At 37.6% G+C, this 27,991-nt stretch overlaps 2 protein-coding genes across 7 annotated transcripts in view; one reads left to right on the top strand and one right to left on the bottom strand.

Annotated features, from left to right (window-relative positions):
* amigo3 (adhesion molecule with Ig-like domain 3) lies at window positions 1-27,981 on the bottom strand. 4 transcript variants are annotated; one of them, XM_030134092.1, is made up of 4 exons: window positions 26,995-27,981; window positions 24,618-26,795; window positions 679-737; window positions 1-447 (listed from the first exon to the last, which is right to left on the bottom strand). In XM_030134092.1, exons 2-3 carry the CDS (start codon window positions 26,058-26,060, stop codon window positions 699-701), a joined length of 1,482 nt encoding a protein of 493 aa, XP_029989952.1. In that variant the 5' UTR covers window positions 26,061-26,795; window positions 26,995-27,981; the 3' UTR covers window positions 1-447; window positions 679-698. The 4 variants fall into 4 exon arrangements, with proteins under 4 accessions (XP_029989952.1, XP_029989951.1, XP_029989953.1 ...); XM_030134093.1 differs by lacking the exon at window positions 1-447 and adding an exon at window positions 591-602; XM_030134091.1 differs by lacking the exon at window positions 679-737.
* rnf123 (ring finger protein 123) overlaps window positions 1-27,991 on the top strand; it is a 276,643-nt gene that overhangs the window by 131,566 nt on the left and 117,086 nt on the right. The gene's annotated exons all lie outside the window — the stretch shown is intronic.

The following is a 27,991-nucleotide window of genomic DNA, read 5'->3' on the forward strand; positions in this document are numbered from 1 at the left end:
GTATTTGTATCTATGCATTTACTGTGATTGAAGACATCATTTCGTGTCGTATCATAACAGTAACATACCTGGTAAATGATTATTCATTCACAACATGAGTGCTACACTGTGCTTCAAGCTTGTGTATTTGTGTTTGTCAGGTACGAACCACGAAGGCTTCCTGTCTGTCGTTCATCAGTTCCATAATATCTTCAGTCTACTGATAGATTGGTTTAATCATTCACACCGTGTTCATTCCCATGTGCACGTTGGTTCGGGCCCAGAGAAAATACTCACACAAAGTGATGAATGTTTGCATAACTGTATGTGCATGCACTTATGTGTGTTATCGCCGGTGCTGGAGATGATTTCCCGTCGTCCTGGTGGTCTTCAGTTACCGTGGAAACGAAAGAGGCAAAGCTGGACGGAGGAGGGTGGGATGCCAGCAGTCAGAATGAAGAGGAAGTTCTGAGGAAAATGAGATTTAAAAAAAAAAATAGACAGGAGAGGGTGGTGGGGGGCGGGGATAAAAGATTCAGGACGGGGAGAATAAACAGACAGACATAGAAGGGTGGGCGGTTGGGGTCAGGGGGCAAAACAGTAACAAAAAAAAAAGAAAGCAGCTGGATTTAGAGGAGAATGAATTAAAGACGTAAACAGGCAGATGAAGGAGGAGATGAGGAGGATTTGAGGAAATACCAGAGGAATGAATGAGCGCTTTAGGGTGGAAGTAGAGAGTAGAAATTAGACGGATAGATCTGAGGGTAAAGGAGAACACATGAGGATTAGAAAAAGAAGGGAGTAAAGAATGTGTGCGGAGGTAACAGAAGGAGGGAGGAAAACAAAGATCGAAGGGCAGAAGAAAGAAGCAGTATGAGTGAAACCGACAATTTGCTTTGGTTCAAACGAAGCCAAACAGAACAGATACAAGTCAATTTAAAGACGCCAACAGGTGTGATGCATATTAGACGTTGTCGTGCGCGTACAATCTTTGCCTGACAGCTGAAGCCCGCTGACACAGAACTGCGTATGCACACCTCCCCGCAGCCCTGGAGTTATAAATATTTTTAATATATGTCATTTGTCGCGTCTGTGGATAGAATTAGACATTGATGAGACTTTGGCACAAAAACAACGGTAAATTGGCTCGGCGAAGCATGGCACAGATGGAGCCAGAAAACAAGCTAACATGCTAAATGAACACTGAGGTTTCATTCTCATAGAATCTCATTAATACTACTTGATGTGATACTTTTCTTTACCCATTAGAAGTTTATTTAATTTACTTCTCTGGTGTAACCTGAGTGCAGGGTGCACTTTGCAGTTCAAAGTGCTTGTGTTGTGTCAGAAGAGGCCAAGCTATCATAGACAAAATGACCTTTTGGATGCACAATAAGGATTCATTCAGCACTATTTTCATTGCACATGAATATTTTGATTGTAAAAAGTAAAAGCGTGTCCTTTTTTTTTAATCCTTCGGCCTATATAAAACCAGTTAAAGCTTACATTCAACATGATAATGCAACATAACCAGAATCTCAGGGAAAGAATTAGATAAGGCCACACACAAATTTCTATAAACTACTAGTAAATAAAACAGCTTCCCAGAATCTTCTTATACAATCCTCTTAAACGTAGCGTGTCTGCCGTGCTCATTAGGGCTGTGTATCGGCAAGAATCTGGTGATACGATACAAATCACAATACTAGGATCACGATACGATTTATCACATCATATCATGATACTGTTAAAAAGGCAATTTTTTGTTTGTTTCTTTTTTTAAATGATTAGTTCCTTGAAGAATTGAATTACACCAGAAATATGCACAAATACTAAACACATTTTTATTTGATCACAACAGGATCTAATGCTATATCAGAAAATGTTCCTGTGTTCAAACTGAAATTCTGTTTTACAGACGTTACAGTTTCAGATCCTGTTCAAATATTCATATTCTATTAGTTCAGAACTAACATCAGAACATTATTTTTGTGCAATCCCAACAAAGGAACTAATATTATTTAATAAAAGAGTGTTAAATAATAATAAATAAAGTATAAACAAAAAAGAAAAACAAAAAACAAAAATGAACCTCAACAATATCTGCATTTGAATAAATACCTCAAAATATCAATACACTACTTTTTAATATCGATACAGTATTGTGAAATGAAATATTGTGATATATTGCAGAACCGATGTGTTCTTACACCCCTACTTGCATTAAAAATAACATACATTATTTACTTCAAATAGATGAAGAGTATATCTATAGATTAAAGGGCTCATGTTTTGCTAAACATACTTTTATTAGTCTTTGGTTCATTTATTTGTGTATTTGGACCCTAATTGTTCAAAAAGTTTGAATTTGAACCCTCCAGGTCCTGCAAAGTCATCTTTATATTCATTCTGGCAAAAATCAAGTGGATTTCTACAACACATTTTAATTCCTTCTTAATTTGTTACGTTTTATAACTAGTTTCATCACAGCCTTTGCACATTTTAGGTCCAGACTTCCAACGAACATTTCTCCAAGTATGACATAATTGTTTGTCATCAGCAGCGGTTGTAGTAAAAACTGAAAATATGTCCAAACTTCGAGTCCATTACCTAAAATGTTAGGTTGTTGATTGAATGGGACAGAGCAGCACAGCCAACAACCTGGAGGGGGCGGGGCCTAAAGTGGATCATGTGCATTTAAAGGGCCAGCGCTCCAAACCACCTTTTTTGTGTCATTACTCAGAAATAGCGTTGAAGATGGACCTGTGGATTTGAATGAATGAAGAATTCTGACCCAAGCAGAGCATTTACAGTTTATGTAGACCACAGGGAAATGTTTTAAAGGGCATAATTTCATTAAAAAAAAAAGCAAAATATCACTCCTTTAAATCAAAATGAACGGTGTTTGCAGCCGTGCTATGTTTTACCGTATTGCTGTACTTTTAAAATGTTTGTGTAGGTGTGTTTACTTGTCTAGGGAAATCACAGAAATTAAAAAGGTTTAATTGTGGATTAACTAGAGAAGGACAATCTGTCAGGCGAGGATGTGCACATTCACACGAGCAGGGTGAATATTAACACCATCTGTAAAGTTCCATGAACGGTTGCTCTCTGTGGCATAGTACTTGATTTTATTCCAGAAAAGTTTTCGACCGCCATTACAGTATATCACAGCCACATTTTGCAGTTTAAAAGTACAATATGTCAAACCTCAAAAGCACATATGCACAGTTTCCCTTTACGGCGTCCATTATGAGACACGTTTGACATTTTCACCATGCGTTTAGTCGGGACAGAAATAACACTGTACAGAAAAGGGACTACTGCGTTGCTTTTATTTACTCATGAATTATTGGTTAGAAACATTTTAGTCGAGAGGAAAGAAAGATAAAAAAGAAGGAAACATCAGGTGTGTGTTTGTCGTTAACGGTACAGTAGAGAGTTTTTCAGTGAAGTAAAACAAACCGTATGTCCTGCGGTGTGATTTACAGACACTGAGCTTGTTTTACTCGGGTCGTGCTCAGTCGCCAGAGTATAAATCACTGCTCACTTATTCTAAATAAAACCTGGATAACAGTTTCAGCCAAACACGTGAATTTGCTGTCTACATTTGCCACTGTTACTGTTAAACTGCTTTTCTATATCCAATTCAGCCAGTGAATTTCTTAATGTAAATATTGAAAGTAAATATGATGAAATGTCCAATACATTTCTGGCTGAACCATTAGTGGAGCCATTATCACATTATTGGAGCATATTCCTTACCCCATGTCCAAAAATAGGATAATATATAGGAAGTTTACTGGGGCTGTGTTTATTTCATTTTATTTATTTATTACCTCCACTAAGGAAGTTATGTTTTTGCCGGCGCTGGTTTGTCTGTCTGTCTGTCTGTCTGTCTTTCCGTGTGCAAGATAATGTAAAAAGTTATGGGCGGATTTGGATGAAAATTTCAGGAAATGTTGATACTGGCACAAGGAACAAATGATGTGATGATCTGCCTTGGTGGAGGTCTGTGCTCTCAAAGTGCTTTTCTAGTTTAGATTATTTATTTATTTAGTGCTACACAAATTTTGAGACAGGGTAACAAAAACAAACAAACAGACCAAAAAAAAGTTCATAAGACATAGACATTAACCCTTTCATGCATGAATTATGAGAACCTTAATCAAGATTTTTTTCGGAGTGTTTCTATTCCTCTTTAGGTATGAAAGAAAAAACATGATTGAATTTTTTTTTTTTTTTTATGAACCTATTTTTCATGGAGTTGCAAAAATATCCGCTCAACTGGACTTCATGCCTTTAATTTAAGAAGCAAAGAAACATGTATTTTACTGATATACTGTGTTAAAACGATGAAATAAAAACATTTTTAATGCTGCTAATCTTATTTTTTCTCATATATTAACATACTCTAATACTAGTTATTACTCATTTCATGGAGATAATATGCAAAAAAAAACCCAAACTTTTTGCTTAAAAAATAAACTGTTAATTACAGTCTAATAACAATCAGCACTTGATTTACACTTCAACATGTTAGTGCAGATCAGGTTTATCAAGAACAGCAAAGTTACAGTAATGGTATGAATGTCAGTGTATGGGATGTTGCATAAGTGTCCACTGTGTTGGCTGATATGGAACTAAAACAACAAAACCCATGAATATACAAGAGAACAGCTGGAGAAGAACTGTCCACTGGAGTGACCAGTATGCATGAAAGGGTTAAGCAAAGCAACGGATTTTTTGTTTGTTTGTCTGTCTGTTAGCAAGGTAACTCAAAAAGTTATGGAAGGATTTAGATGAAATTTTCAGGAAATGTTGATACTGGCACAAGGAACAAATGGTTACATTTTATTGGTGATCAGGGGGGTGGGGTGGGGTAGATTTTTACCTCCGCCAAGTGTAACAGCAGAGGTTATGTTTTCATTGGAGTTTGTCTATCTGTCTGTCTGTCGGTTTGTCTTTTAGCAAGATAACTCAAAAAGTTATGGACGGATTTGGATGAAAATTTCAGGAATGTTGATACTGGCACAAGGAACAAATGATTACATTTTGGTGGTGATTGGGTGGGGGTGGGGGGGCACTGATCTGCCTTGGCGAACGTCTGCGCTCTCCGAGTGCTTTTCTTGTTTAGATTATTTATTACCTCCGCCAAGGAGGTTATGTTTTTGCCAGGGTTTGTTTGTCTGTCTGTCTGTCTGTCTGTCTGTCCGTTAGTGTGCAACATAACTCAAAAAGTTATGGACAGATTTTGATGGAATTTTCAGGGTTTGTTGGAAATGGGATAAGGAAGAAATGATTAAATTTTGGTGGTGATCGGGGGTGGGGGGGCCCACGGGGGGGGCCACTGATCAGCCTTGGCGGAGGTCTGCGCTCTCCGAGTGCTTCTAGTTTATTTAGTGCTACACAAATTTTGTGACAGGGTAACAAAAACAAACAAACAGACCAAAAAAAAGTTCATAAGACATAGACATTAAGCAAAACAACAGATTTTTTGTTAGTTTGTCTGTCTGTTAGCAAGATAACTCAAAAAGTTATGGAAGGATTTAGATGAAATTTTCAGGAAATGTTGATACCAGCACAAGGAACACATGATTACATTTTATTGGTGATCGGGGGTGGGGGGCACATTTTTACCTCCGCCAAGTGTAACGGCAGAGGTTATGTTTTCATCGGGGTTTGTCTGTTTGTTTGTCTGTTAGCAAGATAACTCAAAAAGTTACGGATGGATTTTCATGAAAATTTCAGGAAATGTTGATACTGGCGCAAGGAACAAATGATTACATTTTGGTGGTTGGGGGGTGGGGGGGGGGGCAGGACACTGATCTGCCTTGGCGGAGGTCTGCGCTTTCCTAGGGCTTTTCTAGTTTATGCTTATTTTGAGCGGTTTGGGCATATTCAGGTGGAAACAGAAGAAGGAATGAAAACAAACTTGACAGTCTAATAAGTAAAAGGGTCAAAGGATGTGAGTGTACAAAAGTTAGAAATCAGTAAAGAGTTTTAAATAATAGTACAGAAAGAAGCTTAAAGGAAAAAAAGAAAGAAAGGAAAAAGGAAAAGGAGAGAACCCCCCCCCCCCCCCCCCCCCCGCAGAAGCAATAATCCCTAATACAATAGTAGTGACAGCCTTATCTTTCTTTTTCTTCCTTTCCTTCCCTCCTTCCTCCCCTCTTTCTCCTCTTTTTTTTTTTCTTATTATCATTACCATTATCATCACTCCAGTTTTCTAGATTTCTATAATATACATTAATCGACTTTTGTTTTTGGATGTGGTAAAGCCACGGACTTGAGCTCCGCAGCCGACAGCTCTGAGGTGGCATCGAGCCGAGCAAGCTCCCTTCCTGGGGACGTGTTTATAATGAGCATGATTTGTGTGGCTAAAATTCTCACTTTCCTCTGTGGTAATTTAATAGTTTTATGCAATAAACAAATCAGCGGAGGTTCTTCTGACCACCTGTTTAGTTTTTACATTTAATTTAATTGAAAACAAACTACTTAGACTGAAATGCAAGAATGTGACACCCATCTGAGCGGAGAGTTGCATTGCTCATTGTTTAGCAGATATGCAGAAGACGAAAGAACTGAGGTGGCAATTTGCATCTACTTTATCTGCTCCCTTTCTTCTCTGCCAAGTGTAGTGGTATGCTCATTAGAGTCGTAGCGTACCGATGGGTGTCACTTTGCCAAACTGAAGACTTTACTCGGTAAGGATGTTGTGCCCTGTCTGTCTAGTCGATACTTTGCCATGCTTCAATATCTACAAGAAACAAATCATTTGGGTCAGGAAAATATCCCTCATACATATTTATCCACTAAATGCGAACGTCCCTGCCAACTATTTCTATTTCTGTGCTGCACAGTGGCACTGCCTTAATAAGCAGTTTTATTTTTTATTTTAGCAATGAACAGGCTAGAAAGTATTTCAACTGTTCGCACCCAAGCATAATTATAATGTGGAACAATATGAATCGATGAATTAGAGGCATCCAGATACATTTTCAAAGTCAAATTAATATGTATAAACACTACTTTTAGAGGTCAGTTCATTAAGATAGATGCACACAGTCATATTGTGTTTGTTATTAGTAATCTTTTATGACCCATTCACACTACTATTGATATTTTGCTGAACAAACATTTTTCTATGAGTTTGGACCTCTTTTCCACATGTAAATAGCCTTTTAGGTCACTAAAACAGAAATCTTAATGCATTAAGACCCAAACAGCTACTGGCAACCAAAACCATCTACTGATCTAAACTGATTAATACCTGTTGATCCACTAATCCTATTAATACATTGAAATAATTAGTGTAAAATACAGTTATTAATCTTTTCAGGGTCATCAGATATGACCCATTTGGACGTTCAGAGGCTCCGTAGTGAACGTGGAAAATAGAGCTAGGTATCATGGCCAATTTCCATAATCGATTTGATTTCTATTCATAAGGTTCTGAATCGATTAATCACGATTCAATTCAGTTGATCAAATATCGATTTGATTCAGTATTAATTGATTGATTCAGATTAATTTAGTGATACCAAAGTACAATTTTGAGTTGGAACCTTATTATTTGACTACACAGTCATGCAACATGTCAATATTGGTATCAGTATTGACATTAGAAAGGAAAGAAATATGACATTTCAGCAGTAAGTAGCTGAATCTGCTCTGAAATAATGAACAGGACAGAAGCATTGCCATGTTTCTACAGTGGCTCAGAACAGACTTCTTTGTCATCTTTATTCTGTTTTATGGCTGGTGGCTTCTACTCTCTGGGGGGGTTTGCACTCCGTGATTGGAGTGGGAGTGCGGTTGTGCTCCGTGGTTGTTGGTCGGGGAGCAGGGGGGTTAGCATAGCGTAGCGGTCGGTCATTGTCACTTTACTATTCCTCTAACTCCATACTCAGCCATAGGTGATTGTATGGATCCAAGTTAATATTCCAAGAACGACTGGTTTCCGCAACTCGCCTCGGAGAACCAAGTAGCGGAGTTGCTGGACTCATCAGACCATGTGACCTTTTTTCACTGAAACACAGAGAGCATAACGACTAGACTATCAAACTGATGTTTGTACCAGAAATGAGAAGATACTCATTGCACCAGTTCAAGTTAAAGAACTTGTTTTACCTGAAACATATTAATCACTGCTCTCTGTAGTCGCTTTTCCATTGACCATCAAATTGGATGAATATAACTTGCGCATAAAAATTTACTTAATGGAAAATCGTTTTTCAATTAAAAGTTTTTGTGCTGTCGAGAGGTGGTTTTTCGGGCGTAGCGCAAATGGTATATCATGCAAAACTGCAATGGAAAGACCTTTTTTTGCAACTAGAGTCACATAAAAAAAAAATTAAAAAAAAGATGTTTACGGATTTTACAACAAGCGAACAAGAAGAGTGTTAAAAGAAACATGGTGCGGTATATGTGGACACACCAGGAAACTGAATCATTTTTAAATTTTGTAGGGGATAGAGGGGTAATACTGTACTTTCCGGACTAGCGGCCTCACCTGACTATAAGCCACACCCACCCTGTCTCCAATGTCTCACCATCGATTCATTGATGCCAAGCTTACGTGCAGCAGCTCTATTTCCTTCTTAGCCTGGAAAACATAAATTAGCCGCATCATTTTTGAGCTGTGGGATCACAGCATGTGGGAAAAAGTAGCATCTTATAGACTGGAAATTACAGTATATAATAATAATAATAATATAATAATAATAATAATAATAATAATAATAATAATGCTGAATATATACCTAATCAACATGATATTTATGTTCCTCACAATGTTTATATCATGACTTCTCATGTCATCTCGCGATAATAAATAAACAATCATCGCATTTGTGATTTAATAGAAAAAACGGCATTACGCACCTCTTTTTTTTTCCACATTTAGTAAACATCGGTTAAGTTTTGCGCAGATGTCCAATGGAAAAGCAACTTCTGTTGACTGTTGTAAATCCAGGTGGAGACTTTTTTCGTGTGTATTTTGTAAAACAGCCAAATAATTGAAGGGGAAGCTACCGGATTAGAAGAATATCCTATTAGTGCGAGCAGGGCAATTGTCACATTATTTCAATCCACTCTGCGTTCCCTCTTTCCTTCCAGAGCAGTAATACCTTAAGGTGACTGAAGTTAGATAAGTGCTTTTGATCCGATTATAACTCTGTTCTTCTGGCAACACTTCCATGTGGTGCACAGTACTAACATTTTCATCCTCCCCTATTAGTCAAACAAGAAAAATTAGCTCTCTGGCTTGTCTCCATTTATTTTTCCAAATTTGTTCCCCTCTGTCTCCTACACATACATTATACTGGGATGTTTGAGGGCGACGGTGGCTGCATTTAAAACAGGTCCAAAAATAACTGCTCTTTTCTGTTCAGCACAACCGCTGCCTCATATTGTTAATTTATCTTATCTTGTAAGCAGTTTTTGAGGCTGTTTATATGCGATTTCCAAGGAAAACCCAAACCCAGCTCAAGAGCCCCAGTTCAAACATTGACCACGCAGCCGTATCAACATTTCTAGTTATGTTTAGTTATTTTGTCATATCTTCTTTTCGGCTCTTAGGAAAGAAGGTTGAGTCCAAATGCTGAAGCTTCCCTTTTCTGCTTAAAGTACGCCATGACAATAGGAGCTGCGAAACAGCTGACTGTGAACTAACATTAATTCATACAGACGACCACTCGGAGTCACAACACACTTGTCTGTGGATGTTTGTATGTAAGCAGAATCCAAATGGAAAAGTTTATGACCAAGGAGGATACACTGGAAAAAATCCAAATCTTACCAAGTGTATTTTTCTCATTTCTAGTCCAAATATCTCATCGCACTTAAAATAAGACATAACCACCTAAAGAGTAACTTTTCAGTGAGATATAAGAACTTATTTAGACAATAGATCTGGAAAATCTTATTTAAGAAATCTTACCAAGATAATTTTCTCTTGTTCCATTGGCTATTCAAGATTTTTTTGCTTAATTCAAGATTTTTTTGGTTTAAATTTTATTTTACTTAATTAATTTTTTTGTGTGTGCTTAATTCAAGATTTTTTTTTTCCTTAATTCAAGATTTTTTTTGCTTAATTCAAGATTTTTTTTTGTCTTAATTCAAGATTTTTTTGTCTTAATTCAAGATAATTTTTTTGGCTTAATTCAATATTTTTTTTGGCTTATTTCAAGATTTTTCTTTTTTTTTTTTTTTTGCTTAATTCATGTAAAAAATCTGCCAATGGAACAAGTGAAAATTATCTTGGTAAGATTTTTTAAAATAAGATTCTCAGGATCTATTGTCTAAAAATAAGCTCTTATATCTCACTAGCCGCTTTTCCATTGACCCTCAAATTGCACAAATATAAGTTGCGCATAAAAATTTTTCTAATGGAAAAACGAAAATTTTGCCAAAAGTGTCATTTTTCGATTAAAAGTTTTTGCGCTGGCAAGAGGTGTTTTTTTGGGCATAGCGCAAATGGTATATCACGCAAAACTGCAATATAAAGACCTTTTTTCACAACTAGAGTCAGGTGAATTAAAAAAAAAATGGATGTTGACGGATGTTACAACAAGTGAAGAAGAAGAAAAACGTGTCAGTATGTGTGGACACACCAGGAACCCAATAATTTTTTAAATTTAGCCCGAGATAGAGGGGTAGTATATAATAATGATGAATATATCTGTAAATCAACACCATATTTATGTCCGTCACCATGTTTATGGAATGACTTCTCATGTCATCTCGCGATAATAAATAAACAAATCATCGCATTTGTTTTTTAATGGAAAACGGACATTGTGCACTTCTGTTTTTTTGACATTTAGTAAATATCAGTAAAGTTTTGCGCAGATGTCCAATGCAAAGCGACTACTGAAAAGTTACTCTTTATGTGATTATGTCTTATTTAAATGTGATGAGATATTTTGACTAGAAATGAGAAAAATACACTTGGTCAGATCTAGATTTTTCCAGTGTAAGAACAGCCAGACCGCTGACAGTTTGAAGTCGACTGTTTTGTTTAGTTTTTTTAATGAAATATGCACAACTTGCTTTTGTCTTTTTCTTTGTTTAGTTCAGAAACGGCAAACATTAGATGAAAGTTCCTCCCGTGTTTAGTTTTATTTTCAGTCTCATCCCTTTGTATGATGACAGGGTTGCATACAGTACCATCATTTGCACACTGTAACCAAATGTTGACTTGTTTGAAGTGGAAGCCAAGCATGAGGGAGACCTTTTAAATATTTAACGGCTGCACTGCCCTCCATCTTGCCAAAGTGCATCACAGTGAGGACATCCTTTTACTTCAAATAAACCGGGCTCACCTTCCTCTTAACTCTTTAGCTCAACCACTTATAAAAGGCTGTGGTGTACTACAGTAATTGACTCATGCTGGAAGTGTGTTAGACAACATCGTCCTACTTACTTTGGTCACTCTGATTCCATCCCTAGTGTTTGGAGTTCAACTTCTTTCTTTTTTTCTTTCTTGCATTGGTTGTCATGAAACTTGGGTACAAAGGTTGATGATGAAACTGACTTAGAACTCTGATCAAACCTAACATACTGTACAGTCTCTGAAAAAATTATTAGACCATCAAAAGTCATCAAAAACAATGGTTATGCAATCAAGTATTAACTCCTGTGTGTATCATGTGACTAAAACAGACAGAAAAGAAAACATGGAATGCCTAAAAGCACTGTTTTTATCAGTACAATGCCATAGATATTGATGTAAGAACTGAAGTGATTTTGGTTATTATCAAGAAAACATCGAAAATGGATAGATATCAGCTCTTAACCCTGTAAAGTCTGAACCATTAAATCATTGATAGAAAATTCCAGTTCTTTGAAACTGGAGCCTTTATTAGTCCCTCTGAACAACCAAAAACATTTTTTTTTGTTAAATATCAATTTCCATGTATGAGTTTCAATTTTGTATCATATTTGATACATCAGGTCTCAGTGTTCAAATATTATTGTTTTTGAGCAAACAAACACATAATATAACACAAACATGTCTAATAAATTGGTAATTCCTTTTCAAAATTGTCACAGTTCTTCCTCCTTCCTCATTAATGACAGTCATGTAGTGTCACTGGAAAGGCCTCTGGTGAATGAATTCCTCCCCCTGGTGGATTATCTGTGTATTGCATGTATCTAATTGTATACATCAGGTTTTTAAAGAAAAAAAATATATCACACCGATCATGTAGAGGGCTTCAAAACTCATGTATCAAATATGATACATTTGGCATTATAGCGGTGTGTTTCAACCTTGGGGTCGGGACCCCACATGGGGTCGCCTGGAATTCAAATGGGGTCGCCTGAAGTTTCTAGTAATTGATAAAAAGAAAAACTTAATAATAAAAAATATATGGTGAGTTGATAGAGACAATCCCAATACATAAAAGACATGACAAACTCTGAGTCTGAAACTGCAGCACTGTGGTTCTGTTTATCTGTCAAATGTTCATTGTGGTCGGTTTCAGATGCTGCAGCTCTTTCATAATTCATAGTTTGAGTTCTTGTTTGTTCAGTATTAATTGTCAGCCTTGGAAATCCAAGCTGGACTGACTGTACATATCCTGACCAAGGAAAATAAAATTCTCCGTTTGTGCAGTAATCTACACGTGGCTTTTCTGCCTCCGTCCACAATAATATACATTATATAGACTAAATGTCGTCTAAGATTAACATTTATTTGCACCATAGTATAACACACTATTACTTGATAAAAAAAAATAATTAATTTTAGCAAAAAAAAGTCTCCGTATGTGTGGAGTCACCAGAAATTTGTGATGTTAAAATGTGGTCATGAGCCAAAAAAGGTTGGAAGCCACAGCTTTACAGGGTTAAATTAAACTCTTATGAGATATTTTTGTTGTTATCATTATATTTGTCCAAACAAATGTACCTTTAGTTGGACCAGGCATTAAAATGAACAAGAAACTGAAGAAAAAAAGGGTGGTCTAATAATTTTTTCCACGACTGTACATCCCACTTCACAGCACACATCCCGTCTTCTCTGATCTGACAGAATAATGGGATATACTCCCTCCAAGCATGCTACGAATAACACTGATGCACTCATGTTGTTTCAGGCATTTCGTAGCCTGAAGCTAGTGACATTATTTAAGTATGTATTGCACAGCTGCTTTGCATTTGGCCGATAAAGGCCAAAAAGACGCACATCAACGTTATAGCTGTATAAATGGGATATGTAGTGCACTAAAGCATGCAAGCGTGATGGCTAAGATGAATTGCTTTTGGACAAGCTATCTCCCACCTAAGAGTTTTTTTTCCTTGAGAAAGCTATCATTTTGTGTATCACTCTGGTACACCACTCAGTGTTAAGGATCTTCCAAAGTGGTTTCAGAGTGTAGTTAGTGTTAGTGAAGCCCCATTTGGTTTTTGAAACTGAAAATTCACATTCCACTTGTGCCGGAGGGTTGAGAGGTTGTTTTTTTTTTTTTTCAAAGGGGGAAAGTGCATGTATTCATGGCCAAAAGAAAAGGAGCCAGCTTGCAATTTAATAGTGTCTTGGAGCTGATGCACAATGCCACTGAAGATGATTTGTCTGTTTATGGTCAACACATATTGGATGTTCTCAAGTGGATCGCATGTGTGTTCTTAAAGCGAGCAGTTTTGTCCCATAAAACCCCCACAGTCCTGCTATCGTGATAATTGCCACACCTCAAAAGGATGTTGAAAATGACCAAAGAGAGGGAGGTTGTGCAATTTATGATGAGGAAATAATGTTATACACTATAAAAAAAAAAAAAAACAAAAGTAAAAAAAAAAATGGTATTATTCCAGCAGCAGGGGTGCCGAAAAAATATTGTAAATTAACGGAAAATAACCATCTCATAAAAATACAGTAATTTTCCATAATTAAAAGACAGTTTTTTGCCCTAACTTTACATGAGATTTTGCATATTTTTTGACTTTTTAATGTTTAATGAAGAATATTTTCATGTATTAAAACAATGAAATTACCTATATAAATATATATATGTGTATATATATATATATATGTATATATATATATATATATATATATATATATATATATATATATATATATATATAATTTTCAATGAGACTCAGTTGCACAATCCACTGATAAAAACTGTATTTGGACAGTTTATCAGTGCTTATACATGTTATACATTCACAAAAATACATTTATTCAACATTTTTGTTGTGAAACCTCCCATAATTGCACAAAATATTTGTCAGTTAACAAACAAGTCTAGTTAAACTTACAGAACAAATACTTCTTTTATGGTTAGTTGTCAGTAATTTTATCTTGATTTATTAGTTTTTTTTACAGTATTAAACTTGAAATTAACAGTTTAATCTCATAAATAGAAAATAAATATTTGTGAAATTATAATACATTTGCAAATGTATTTTAACTGTATTTTTCTGTGAAAAAAGAAAAACATTTCTTTTAAAAAATGTAAATTTTTTGGTTATTCACCGTCACAGTTTTTTCATGTTATTTTACATTTGACATGTAAAATCACAGCTTATTTTTGTAATTTCATTGATATTTTCCTGTACCTTAAAAATACAGGCAAACTCTGTAAAATAAACAGTGAAAATTCTGTTAAATTGCAGACTTTTTTTACAGTGTATAATATGAGCTGTAATATTTCAGCATCTGTAGGAGCTCGGTGCTTTTTTACTTTGCTGTAGATAATTTGAATGAGGTGTGTAGAGCCTCCAAATAAAGTGTGAAAAACACAGACAGGATGTCGTGTTTTGTTGCTAAATCACTTTCAGTCTCACTTTCCTTTTTCTACCTCCTTACCTAAGCATCATTACTGTGTGTGGGCTGTTGTACTTTTGAATAATGGCCTATTATTCTGTGTCTAAACCACCTTATAGGAGCCGCATAATGATCAGTTATTTTGAATGGTAATTTATGGTGGAAGAGGGTCTTTTGTGATGTTCTGTGATATCGTGTTGATTTGAATAATAGCATAAAGCCAATGCAGGAAATGAACGGTGTCGTTGTAGCGGGTGATTAATGGCCCTGTTTTGTGTGTGTAAATTTATGTTATGTTATGTGAGTGAATGTTGTATGTGAAATATATGGAAATACTTATCCAACAGTTTAGCATATGCTTGTGTTGCACACTATGCTACCTCATGTCCATTTGTTTTATTGATCTATCTCATAGGAATCATTTCATGGTAATGTTTAGCAAGTTTATTCTGTTAAATATGACTGAGATTATATCATGTGTTGAGATATGCAGTTACTCTTACTCTCTCTCTCTTTTTTTTTTTTACTTTTCCCCTTTACTGACTTCTTTTCTTTGCCTGATACAAATTGCTCTTTCAGCTCAGTTTATTTCAACACCAATTCTACATGTATGGAGGCCTGATGGAATTATTTTTTTCTTTTACCTCATACAGGGTTCCTACGCAAAGTATAGAAAAGTATGGAACTTGATTTTATAGATTTCCAGGTCTGGAAAGGTATGGAAAATGGAAACAAATGTATGGAAAAATATTCATGTTTTCCAGACCATTCCCACTAAACTATTTTCTAAACATAAAATTATGAATATTTAAAGGTGCCGTATGTAGGATTGTGGCCAAAACTGGTACTGCAATCACATTCAAAATGCTGTAGAGCGTGGTATCCTCTCCTCCTCCCCCCAGACAAGGGGTTGCCAGATCCAGCATGAGCGTCTACTACTGGCGTTTCCACTAATCCTTGCCACCACACCATGAAGTTCATCCAAAAAAATCATCACTGGACTTATTATACATAAGTATAATATATAATAGAACAGAACAAATGTCCTGCACACTCACATGAAAGTTTGCACAGATTCAAGAGATAGGGAAAAGGGAAATGAGCCTTAAGTTTCACTTTTACTTCCACGAAGTACAAGCGGCATGGATCGCTACCGGTACTGATGACTGTCTCATAAATCCCAAATATAAAGACTGATTGGCTGGTTTGAATTTTTTTACAAAGACATCTGGAAATTAGTGTCTGGAAAATGTATGGTAACTTCATCATTCCTTTATTAACTGTGTAGGTATAGAGTTTTGGTAGCTTTTGGACATCAGCAAGAAGAAATTGCATAACTGTTACAAATAAGCGAAGTCAGACTCTTTTTTTTTTTTTTTTTTGGCATGCTTTTGTGTTACCCATTCTACCTGTAGTGCTTGATAGTTGTTTTTTTTTTAGCATCACTGGGCTGCATTTGCTACTTTCTTGTGGTTTCAGGTGGTAGAAATTCTACACTGTGACACAGGTTTCTTGGTAATCACAGGCTTTTTAAGGTAGGCGGTTATGTAAGTGATTGACAGCTGTAATTACCAGTCACAAGTTGTATTCTGTCTGATGTGATCTGGATGCAGTTTTACTTCTCTAGTTCATGTCTCAATAACGAAGATTCACTTTGGAACAACATGAAATGGCATCAGATCATAAAATTATATTTACTAGCAGCATTGTACCCGTGGTGCCATTGTACAATAGCATGATAAGTAGAACTTGTCTGCCATCGCTATCTATTTGTAAACTACCATTTAGTCATGCAATGTGCAGGTAATAATTCGAGCCAACATGTGTGGCATGAGGGGAAGAGCATGTATTTGTTCGGCCTGTCAAGCATGATTAAATTTATACAGCGGTAGTGAACTGCAGCCTTCACATTGTAGCATGGTCTGCTAGCAGTAGAAATGTCATGAACGGCAGCATAACCACTTCCGAAAATGGAGTATGGCGGCAGGGATGAAGAATTCAAAGTAGAGAGAGGCTAAAATCGCCCAGCATACCTCACAACATTTGAATACGGACATAAAATTGTGCCTAGTAGATAGTCAGGTAATGATTCCATTCATTTGGCGGCGATCAGGCCTGTGAAGGCTGAGGAAAATCCGTAAAAACGCCCTCCTGTGCTGCAACATCGATGGGACACAGAACGTGTATTATATAGTAGGATTATTATTTGGACTGAGAGGAGAGAGCTGCAGAAGTGAGGTTTGTATTTTTAATATCAAGCATTTTATCGCTCTGATGTGTGAACTTCTGGATAGTCTATTTCTGCTGTATGTAAGTTTCATCATCAAATTGGCCTCTGTTGCTTGGGCTGTTCATGTTACACACTCTCGTTGTCAAGATATGGTTGGTTTTTTATGTCGAAGCAAAGACCAGAAAAGAAACATCTGTTTCTGAATTCCACAGTGAGCTAACTGAATTCACAGACCCTGTGGGCTGTCACTGAGCAGCTTGGGTGAAAACTGGGCAACGACAACAGAGAAGGTTATGATTGCCCACAACCCTCTGTACTGCTTAAGATTAAGAATAAGGAAAGAAAAAACAGCTCATTGAGGGTGAACTAAATTGTAAATCATGTAAAGCTTCCAGCAGAGTCCTAGAATAAACATGTGGAGCTGAAAATGTGCACATTATGTTCTTTTCACAGCATTGCAGAAGAATCCAACACTGTTAAAACAGGGACGGTCAACACACTAGGTATTTGGAAAGAATTTTTGAGAGCGAGAGAGAGAAACAAATATCTGCTTGTATTTCTCAAAATGTGATTGTGAGATTTGTTTGGACATTTCACCAAAAACAAAAGCCTGCACACGAATCTGTTCTGTCAGAGATGGGTTTGGAATTGTGTTAATGCAGCTTGGGAGACTACATGATAGGATAGAAGCTGACATTTTGAAAACCATTGTCTATGTGACAACTGAGAGCTAAACCCTCTCTCAGTCTGATGTGATTTATAGTAAAATACTGATTTATCCTCCAGGAATGTAGATTCCGATTTTGACGTGTTGTCTTTGATCCTGGATTTGCTCCTTTCTATTGTTGATCCTCTCATCTGTTCTTGTATTCTACTGTCATACCATGCACTAGCCTATACATACCAAATTCTTCTGGAATAGTCATTTACTAAAGGCCCATTAAACATTCATGTCAGATTTCATACTCAATCTTTTCCCCGGGGCATGATAACACACTTACATACAAAAAAATCATGGATTGTTTTAAACAATATACTGTAAATGAACAGCTTTTGGCTTAAAATAACACCCATCACTGAAAATTTCTTGGATTAGACACAAGGGGCTTTAGACTTTTAGTGCGAGCTTTAGAGGGATTTCATTGTCTCAGGGGCTATTAAACTTGTCTGCATATAATGAAGTGGGCTCAGTTGTGTTGGATCCACCAGTGCCAGAAATCTCACCGTGGCACTTAGTAAACTGCAAATGCCTATGCATCCTAGAGTACAGGCAAATAAATCACAATTATTTATTTATTTATTTAATTTTATTTTATCCCCCCCGTGATGCTACAGGCTCCTGAAACTGGCTCTCATTTATAAACTCACCGCCCACCTATCCTGTGGCTGAGAATGGTGCATGATGTATTGTCGCCTATAAATTACATTTGCTCGCATGCAAATTTTCTTTATGCAAAATGTAACCCATTTCCAGCTCTCAGAAAATGTCTACCCTTTTTTCTGAAACATAAAAACCACAAATGACTTATTGACATTGCAGACCTCGCATGCTAGTGTTACATAATGTAACATGGCCAACGGCAAAATTCTAATTACATTCACTGATTTTCAATTCTTGAGCCACGTACAGACACGTACATTCACAAATGCACATATGCTTTAATTAATAGTGAGTATGGTTGTAGTCCCTACAGCAGATGTGTGGCTGTAATCTCCTACTCTTTGTGATGAATGTGAAAGTATTGACATCTCACACCGAATAACACATAGATGAGCTAAAGCACAAATGAAACAGACGTACAGAAGACTGCGCGAAGGGCAGCTACTGCTCGATGCAGTCAAATAATAAATAGGTGCCACTGATTTGCGCTTTCATAAAATATTCCATTTTTACATGTGAAATGATTGCAGTGATTGATTATGTGGTATTTTTGCAAAAGAATGTGTCGAGCTATTCTGAGGATTTGATCATTACAAGAACGTGATGAATTGAAACGAATGATCTCCGTTGATGCGTTCATGCAGAAGGATGAGAAACGTAGCATTTAGCAGCAATGGATAGACTATTTCAGTATAATATGGCTTACGTTACTGATTTTCTTATAAAATATTAATTCTAGAAAGAAAAGTTCTCACCGCTGATGATTAGAAGTCATGACAGCGTCTAAAGTCAGACATGACTGTTGAGAATTACATACGTTTTTGAGTTCTATGCTACAACAGGGTTTCTGCGGGTCATTTAAAAAGCATTAAAAGTTATTAAATAGATTTTGTGAAAATTAAGGCCTTAAGTGGCATTAAAAAGGATTAAATTCAATGTCCAGAGGCATTAAAAAATTAAATACACTTGATGGAAAAAAAGCTTTGTTTACGATTTATTTTGCTTATATAAACATTTAGTCATTTTGATCAGAAGTATAGTGTGATGACTGACAGGTGCAACCCTTTAATTGGCTATTGTTTATGGCTGTTACATGAAGTCATAACACCGGAACACTGGTGCAACGTGCTGTGAGCGAGCTCACGTTGTGGCAAAAGAGCAGAGGGAATATTAGCAAATGTCGGAAAAACAGGATAATGCAAGTTTCAGCAGAAGTGACTGGAGGAGGAACTATTCAGAACCTGGTTAAAGCCTGTCATAAAACTATATATAAAACTGTATCTGCAGTTGGACATGGGCATTACATATGTTTAAAGTGGCATTAAAAAGCATTAAATTAGATTTCCTGATACCTGCAGAAACTCTGAACAAGAGAGGTTTCTTAATTTTTTAGAGGTTTCTGAAAAGCTAAAGTGTGTTTTGACCAATCGATTGGCTTATTTTAAACCTACAGCTTGGTTGTAAACTGCTTTGAAATGACTCTACAAATGAGGCGGAGCAGCCCAGTCTAGGTTTACAATTATCTTTTTATTATCTTTTGCTCCACCCAAATGATTCCCTCAAGGCACATTTTGAAAAAAAAAAAAAAAGCAATAGAATAAAATAGAAGTATGCTATTCTTTTTGCAGAGAGAGAGTGTCTTCTCACAGTTATAGGGATAATAAATATCTGTTTACAGTCACGACACTGCAGGGTGTGCGACAAACAAAATGAGGGTGACAGCAGTGAAGATAGTGCTTCTAATTACTATAATGCTGGTGGTAGTAATGGCCCTAATATCACCCAGTAAGGAGGTGTGTGTGTAAATGACCCAAAGGATGTGATTAACAGTATTTACTCAGTTTCGACTCTCCATTTACGAAACAGAAGAGAGATCTAATGTGTCTCCCCTTCCTATCCTTTCTTATATCTTGTCCTCGCCAGTGCAGATAATCACGGGGCGTCCAAGAAGTCCTCTTATATGTATCACCAGCTCGTTCAGTGCCTCCATCGTCCTTTCACACTGGCTTTGATTAGTAATGAGTAACCGGGCAGGACTTTTAATGAATGAGCCCTAGGGGTGTGAGAAAATATCAGTTGTGCAATATATCACGATATTTCATGTCACAATACTGTATCGATATTAAAAAGTACTGTATCGATATTTTTAGGCATTTATTCAAATGCAGATATTGTGGAGGTTCATTTTTGTTTTTTTGTTTTTCTTTTTTGTTTTTATTTGATTTATTATCATTTAACACTCTTTTATTAAATAATGTTAGTTCCTTTGTTGGGATTGCACAAAAATAAGGCTCTGATGTTAGTTCTGAACTAATAGAATATGAACATTTGAACAGGATCTTAAACTGTAATGTCTGTAAAACATTTAAGTTTTAATACGGAAAAATAGATCCTATTGGGATCAAATAAAAATGTGTTTCGTATTTGTGCATATATCTGGTGTAATTCAGTCATTCAAGGAAATAATCGTAAAAAAAAAGAAACAAACAAAAATTGCCTTTTTAACAGTATCATGACATATCGTGATATATCGTATCGTGATCCTAGTATTGTGATTTGTATCGTATCCTAGATTCTTGCCAATACACAGCCCTAATGAGCACGGCAGACGCTATGTTTAAGAAGATTTTATAAGAAGATTCTAAGAGGCTGTTGTTTTTTTTTTTTACCAGTAGTTTATAGAAATTTGTGTTGGGCCTTATCTAATTGATAAGGCCCGAGATTCAGATTATGTTGCATTATCATGTTGAATGTTATCTAATCCTGTTGTATGTTAATGTTGTTTAGAGTATTAAAAATGGCCCGCTGGATTTGTGTGATGGAGACTGTACTGCACACACTTTACACTGTTTTCTCCTGTATAGTGAGGTTTGTGGGTCAGTTTCAGTAAGATTATCTAAAGATAAGTTTATTTGTAAAACAATTGAATATATTTTAGTGTCAGCAATGCAATGCTCACAGCTGAAACTCTCAAACTAGAATTTGGGGATTTTGACAGACTTGCACAAAAATGTAAGCAGTGCAGACAGACTTAAAATTAAAAGTAGAGCATAAAAAGTAACTAATACTAGTGTCAGCTCTTATTTATTATTGTATGCTGTGGGGTCTTGTTTTATAGCCGTATATTGGATGTTTTTCAGACGTATATTTGATTCTATGTAGCACTGATCAGACTTTAAAGCATGAACAGTATCCTTTTCTGCTGTCATACCTATTCTCAGTTCCTAAATCATTCAGCTAACATGTTTTTATTCACAGCAGCCACTTTTTCTGTTCTATTAGAATAACAGTATGCGCGTTATAGATGTCCATCATTAGTCGCTTTTCCATTGGACATATGCTCAAAACTTTACCGATATTTACTAAATGTTGAAAAAACAGAAGTGTGTAATGTCAGTTTTTCCATTAAATCACAAATCCGATGGTTTGTTTATTTATTATCGCAAGATGACACGAGAAGTCATTCCATAAACATGGCGACGAACGTAAATATGGTGTTGATTTACAGATATATTCATTATTATTACATATCACCCCTCTATTTTGTACTAAATTAAAAAAGGATGGGGTTTCCTGATGTGTCCACACATACTGCACCATGTTTGTTTTGAAACTCTTCTTCTTCGCTTGTTATAACGTCCGTCAACATCTTCTTTTTACTCACATGACTCTAGTTGCGGAAAAAGGTCTTTCCATTGCAGTTTTGTGTGATATACCATTTGCGCCTGAAAAACCACCTCTTGCCAGCGAAAAAATTTTTAATAGAAAAACAAGAGTTTTGGCAAAATTGTCGCTTTTCCACTGTGGTGCTGAATTCTGCTCCCTGCCAAAAACTGCATCCCCAGCCAAGGGTGAATTAGTTTTTGGCAGTATCTGTTTATATTGTCATATATTTTGTGCGTTGTCTATTTTAGATTTTAGAACTTTTGACAGTTTTATATACCTTACAGTTTGCACATTCTTTAATATTAAACAGATAAAAAAACATAACTGCAATATCTTACAATATTATTAATTACTTTATTGCGACACAGCTTTGGTGGTGTTAAGAGCTTGAATAATTCATAATTAATTTCATACCCTACAGTCAGAAAAGAGAAAAAATAATGAACCAGGGTGAGTGGGGAGCATTTCTCAGCAAATTGTGACTGGGTGAATTTGTTGCACATTGTCCTCTTCATGGCTGACTCAGGAAGGGGGAGCAGTTTTCGGCAGGGAGCAGAATTCGGCACAACATCCATTCGGTACATTTTTATGCACAAGTTATATTTGCACAATGTGAGGGTCAATGGAAAAATGACTATTGTGTTCCTGGTACTTATTTTTAGTTGTCAAGAAAAGAGTGTACTATCATTAAGGACTGACAATGGAACATTGCTAATTCATCTGTGCAGCTCATTATTCTGAAATTAGACCCCAGTGAAAGATGCATATGCATAGAAGGTGACTGGTACAGACGTGTGCATGCACATGTGCAAGCATGCACACACATTCTTTATTTACCTGTTTACGCACCAACATATGTTTTTGTTTTAGTAACAATAACAAGGCACACATTCACCTGGATGGTCCAGATACAGAGGTTTATTAACACACAGATAAAGATAGGACAGGAGACTGACAGGAAAGAAGGAGGGGGGAAGGGGGGTGCAAGGAAGAGGAAGATGCAGTGAATACAGTGAAGACAATAAGTAAGAAAACAAGCAAGTCTGTCCTGATTGTCCTGTCAATCCTGCAGTATATTTTTAACACAAAGGCATGAGTTTAGTCATTTTTTGTCACCTATTCGTTTTCACATTCATTGTCCCAGAAAATTGACATGACTGAGAAAAAAACCCAAAACAAAACAAAAAAAAAAAAACATTGATACATCTGATAAAAACTTCCACAGTCTCATCTGGAATTAATCCAAACACTGGCTCTCCTCCTCCAGCTTACAATATTTCAGATCAGGTCTTAAAAAATGAGTTTATTTGTTTATTACTTCCTGTTGTTTTCCTAATGCTCAGATTCTGATTAATTATGACAGTAATCAACTTCCAGGGGAGAGGGGGGAAGGTGCAAGGAGGAAGTCAGAATCAAATCCTTATCCCTTAAAAGAGTTTCTATTTTTACTAACTAAAAGCTCTTCTTCTCTAGCATGTCTACTCTAAAACAGTTCACATTGTGACAGAGCTACACTATGCAGATTTGTTTGGCTCTAATCAACTGACACACTGACTCTGACAAAAGGAAACGCTAAAAAAGCTCAACAAAAAAAAAAGAGATTTTTTTTTTTTCTCTACATCTCTATATGAGACAAGAAGGCATCTGTAGCAAATGTTTATTAAAGGTACAAGCCGTGCTTAAAGGGACAGCTCTGTGCACTTTGTTTTTCAGTAGAAGTCCATGCACATCTTGATCGCAGGAATGCACTCTTCACCTCTCCCATCATTGCCTTTCACTCAGATGGGTCTCTGCTGTGTGCCTGTCACACACACACATCTTTTACTCTCTTCCAAAGTTTCCTCATACAGACTTTAAGGTTGTAGTCGCAGCTCCTCCAGCGATTTCTGAAGTCTTGCTATCTTTGGTCTGGGTTAATTCTGACACCTACTGTACATACTTGCACTGTCCATCCTGGTCTTTGTTTTCCTGACTGTCTTTTGTCTTCTGTAAACGTACTATTCCTACCCTGCAAGTCTGTTTTCAACAGAAGATAGCCTTTCACAGTGCATTGGTACATGGCTGTAGGGCATGGTGGGCAGACCTGGGCAAACAATAATACATTTCATTTGTTTTTAACAGTTTTCTCTCTGTTCAAATTGCACTTGGATCTGTTTCATTAGGCAGTTTTAGAGCCTCAAAGCCTCGCAAAGATAAGAGATGAATTAAGCTTTTAATCAGTGTTGTATTGGATTACTGTTTTGCTCAGGTCTAGTGCTGGGTGCAGTGGGAGGTGGTGAGGAGGTAACTGAGAAGCAGAGGAAGGAAGAAAGTGAGTGAGAGGTGATATTCGTGCCAGTCTGTCTCTGCTTGTCCCATCGCTATGGCAACATGATGGGTGTGTCTGAGAACACTGATATAATGGAGTCTGTCTCCCCTGCTCTCTGCTGTGATTGGTTGTGGAGCTTTGACTGGTGCTCTGCCCCTAGCAGTAAACCTGGCCCCAGATGTCCTTGCACTGTCCCAGTTCCTGGTCCCGCCCTCAGTCTGCCATTTTGCTGCTCTCTTATAGGCTCCAGAAATACTACATGCTTGTTGGTACTGACCTTACGGCCTGGCCCCTCAGTGGTCGTTGGCGGGGTGGGGGTTAAGATGGAGGATTGGGCGCTCCCAACCCCAGCCTCATTACCCAAGGTCGGGGTGGCTGTGGCTGGAGCGGGGATCTTTGGACAGGAAGGGCAGCGACAGGGTGTCAGATAGAGGTACATGAGAACTAGGACCAGGCTGACCACACAGCCCAGCAGGGTGGTGAATCCAGTGTTAAATGGCTCGTGAGACTCGTTGTCATTGGGCTGTACGACCGTCACGTTAACCTCCCGTGTTTCGTTTCGCTGCTGCTGCTGGTCCAAAGCCATACACCAGTAGACACCGGAATCCTCGGCACTCGCTTTCATGATCTCCAAGGTACCATTGGTGTACATCTTTAATCCATCATTCCCCGGCGGCGCCACGTATTCCTGTTTCGGTGACACCCAGAAAAATGTCACATGCTGTCCAAGTAGAGTCGTAACACAGTGCAGCCACAAAGTCTTTCCTGCATTTACTGAAACGCTGCCCTCCTGCGCTTTAAGAGGCAGCCTCATCCCAGTGAAGTTGCATTTTTCAAAGTAGGAGTTACGCTGGAACAAACGCACCGGACCTTTTTGTATCCCAAAGACCAGACATGTGTGCTCCGGCTTGAAATCTGTCACTGAAGCAAACTCTCTCTCTAACCAGTGACGAAACAGCCCATACATCGAACACTCACACACCAGGGAGTTGTTATGAAGGTAAAGTCCGTTCTGGACCGCTGTGGGTAAGTTTGATATGTCCTCCAAAGGCAGTCTGGGTAAGCGGTTTGATGATAGGTCTAGTAAGTAAAGATGAGGGTGAGTGTGCTCTTGTATCGAAAAGAAAGGGAAGTCAGTCAGACGGTTATGGCTGAGGTAGGCCTTGCGGAGATTGCTCAGTCCGGCAAATGCTGTGCCTTCAACCTGGACGATGCGATTGTTGAACAACAACAGTTCCTCCAATCCAGGCAGATCTTGAAAATAATGCTGCTGCAAAACACGAAGCTGATTAGATGAAAGGTCCAAGTGTCTGAGCAGTGTCCCGGAGCTATTTCGAAACGCCCTCGGTTGAATAGAAGTCAGCTGATTGTGGGCTAACCGTAATGTTTCCAAACGGGAAAGTCCTCCAAAGCTACCCTCCTGCAATTGCACAATCCGATTATGGCTGAGATCCAAAGTGACAGCAGAGGCAGGCATTTCTCTGGGGACCTGTAGCAGACCCAGGGCGGTGCAGCTGAGGATGTCAGAGGCACACAGACATCTGCCTTCCTGGGAAGCGCCATGTCCAGACAAGCAGATGCTGGCCTGGGCAGGGCTCAGCTGGGGGAGTTGAAGACAAACTAACAACACAACAACAGACCACCATAACGGTGATGGTGCTATAACTGTTGGTGCCACCACACCCTGCAGAAATCCACTCTTACCACCAACATATAACATGATGCCACCACCAGGCTCTGAGCACAGGCACAGCTGCCAGTGATCTGTTAGGTTTCTTTTTATGACCCAGCTTATTAATCTGATATTCCCTCCCTTTAACAACTATAGTAAACACTTTTAAAACTTATTTTTCACATGCTTCATGCTGTGTAATAAATTTCATTCCAATGTAATTTGAGCTGTACATAAATCGACTAACTGTATAAACTTAACTCTCATTTTTTGTCTTATAGGAGGTCTTAACATATGAAATGTGTTCCTTTCTCTTCTTTTTTCAAGATTTCTTGTCCCCAAGCAGATGTGACGGGGTGTATTTCTAAATAGCTCAGACTGGGTTTCTGATAATTTTCCAAAAAACAAAAAAAAAGAAAAGAAAACATCTAACGTTTTATTCGCTTTGTTCCATTTAAGCTTCAGGGCACAAAGTCTTGCTGTAATGCAGGATCACCCTGTTTCGTTTATGCTTCCAGCTTGTTGTGCTCCAGCATGATTGTTTATTTTGTATAAACCGGTTAATGCTGTATGAGACGATTGCATCTGCATCCACCTGCCAACATGGCAGTCATCCGGAGAGGGCAAAAAAAAGGCGGCTGCATAAAAAGGCACCGTTTCAGTGATACAGGCCCAGGTGTGCCCATGTAAACAAACACATTTCTTCTGCTCTGTGATTTGTGTTGAGTAAGGTGGAAGTAAATCAGCCACAGGGAGGAAAAGAGCAAAACCAGTCCTTCTGTCCTAAAGGTAGAGAAAGAAACAAAAGGTAGAAAAATGAGGGGTACCGTACTATAAGAGAGCACAGTCAAAGTTACGTTGGTATGCTTGTATTTTCTGAGTGTAAAGTTAGAATGCTTCACTATCTTGAGGTAAAATACAACATTCACTTTTCCTTTTCATTTTATTCCAACATTGCATTGAATATTTGTTTTCTTCTCACCTTTTTTGCAATCCAGTTCACCGATATTTGTATATAGTCTCCCCAAGAATGACAGAAGTCCTTTCTGTACTAAGATGCCGTAGACTAATACAGAGACTGTATCTCCAGTGTCTTTTGATCCCTTGTTTGCAGAACAACAAAAGTTTCAAGTGGGCATCCTGAATATTGCTCTTATTCAGTAAAATGCTCAAAATGTTTTCGTGTTTTTCCTCCGTTGAGACAAAAGCTTCAAGTTTCCCTTTCCACGCGATTGTACTTTCTCCTCCTCACTGATCTCCTATCGTGACACGGAAGCCACATCTTAGTTGTAGCATCTCTTGTTTTCACGCCAAGTCGGGTTTGTGAATCACAGCCCCAGCTGTCTGACGCCCACAGCCTACCCCCGATAGCAGATCAGATTTTCAAACAAGTCAGCATCCTGTCCACTTGACTTCTCACACATTCAGTGGTGGTGGTAGCCATTTCAAGGTTTCACACATTACTCACACACAAAATGATCTTTCATCTCTCCTGTTCTGTTTCTCTCTGTGTCTTTTTCCTTTGGCTAATGTGTGCAGAGCCATTCCTTCTTTTTTTTTTTTGAAAAAAAAAGAAAAATCAGTGGGTGGTTGAGAGATGCACAAAAAGACTCATGCAAAAGAGCAGTCTTTCTTAGCTTTCTGTGAAACATCCACTGTGAGCTGTGGGTTTTTTTTTTCTTTCTATCTTCTCATTTTCTTATTGGACTTTCAAAAAAGCAAGAAAGCACACACCATTGCAAATGAAAAAAAAAAGTTGTATTTAGTCCAGTCCAGGAGTGTCAGAACATATCTGTGATGGCTCCTGATTTGTGGCCGTGCATCTGTTTTGAGGTTTGCGGATGTGAGCTCCAGCAGTATCCAGTCAGCGCTGACTCCCTTCTGTTTGTGCCACGCTCTGAGCTGAGTTGTGAGCTTTGTCTGCCGCTTCTGGTGCTTTCCCAGCTCCTCCTCTCCTTTCCTCTCCTCTGCTTCACTCT

This window comes from Sphaeramia orbicularis, chromosome 5, assembly GCF_902148855.1.
Source record: "Sphaeramia orbicularis chromosome 5, fSphaOr1.1, whole genome shotgun sequence".
Taxonomy (NCBI): Eukaryota; Metazoa; Chordata; class Actinopteri; order Kurtiformes; family Apogonidae; genus Sphaeramia; species Sphaeramia orbicularis.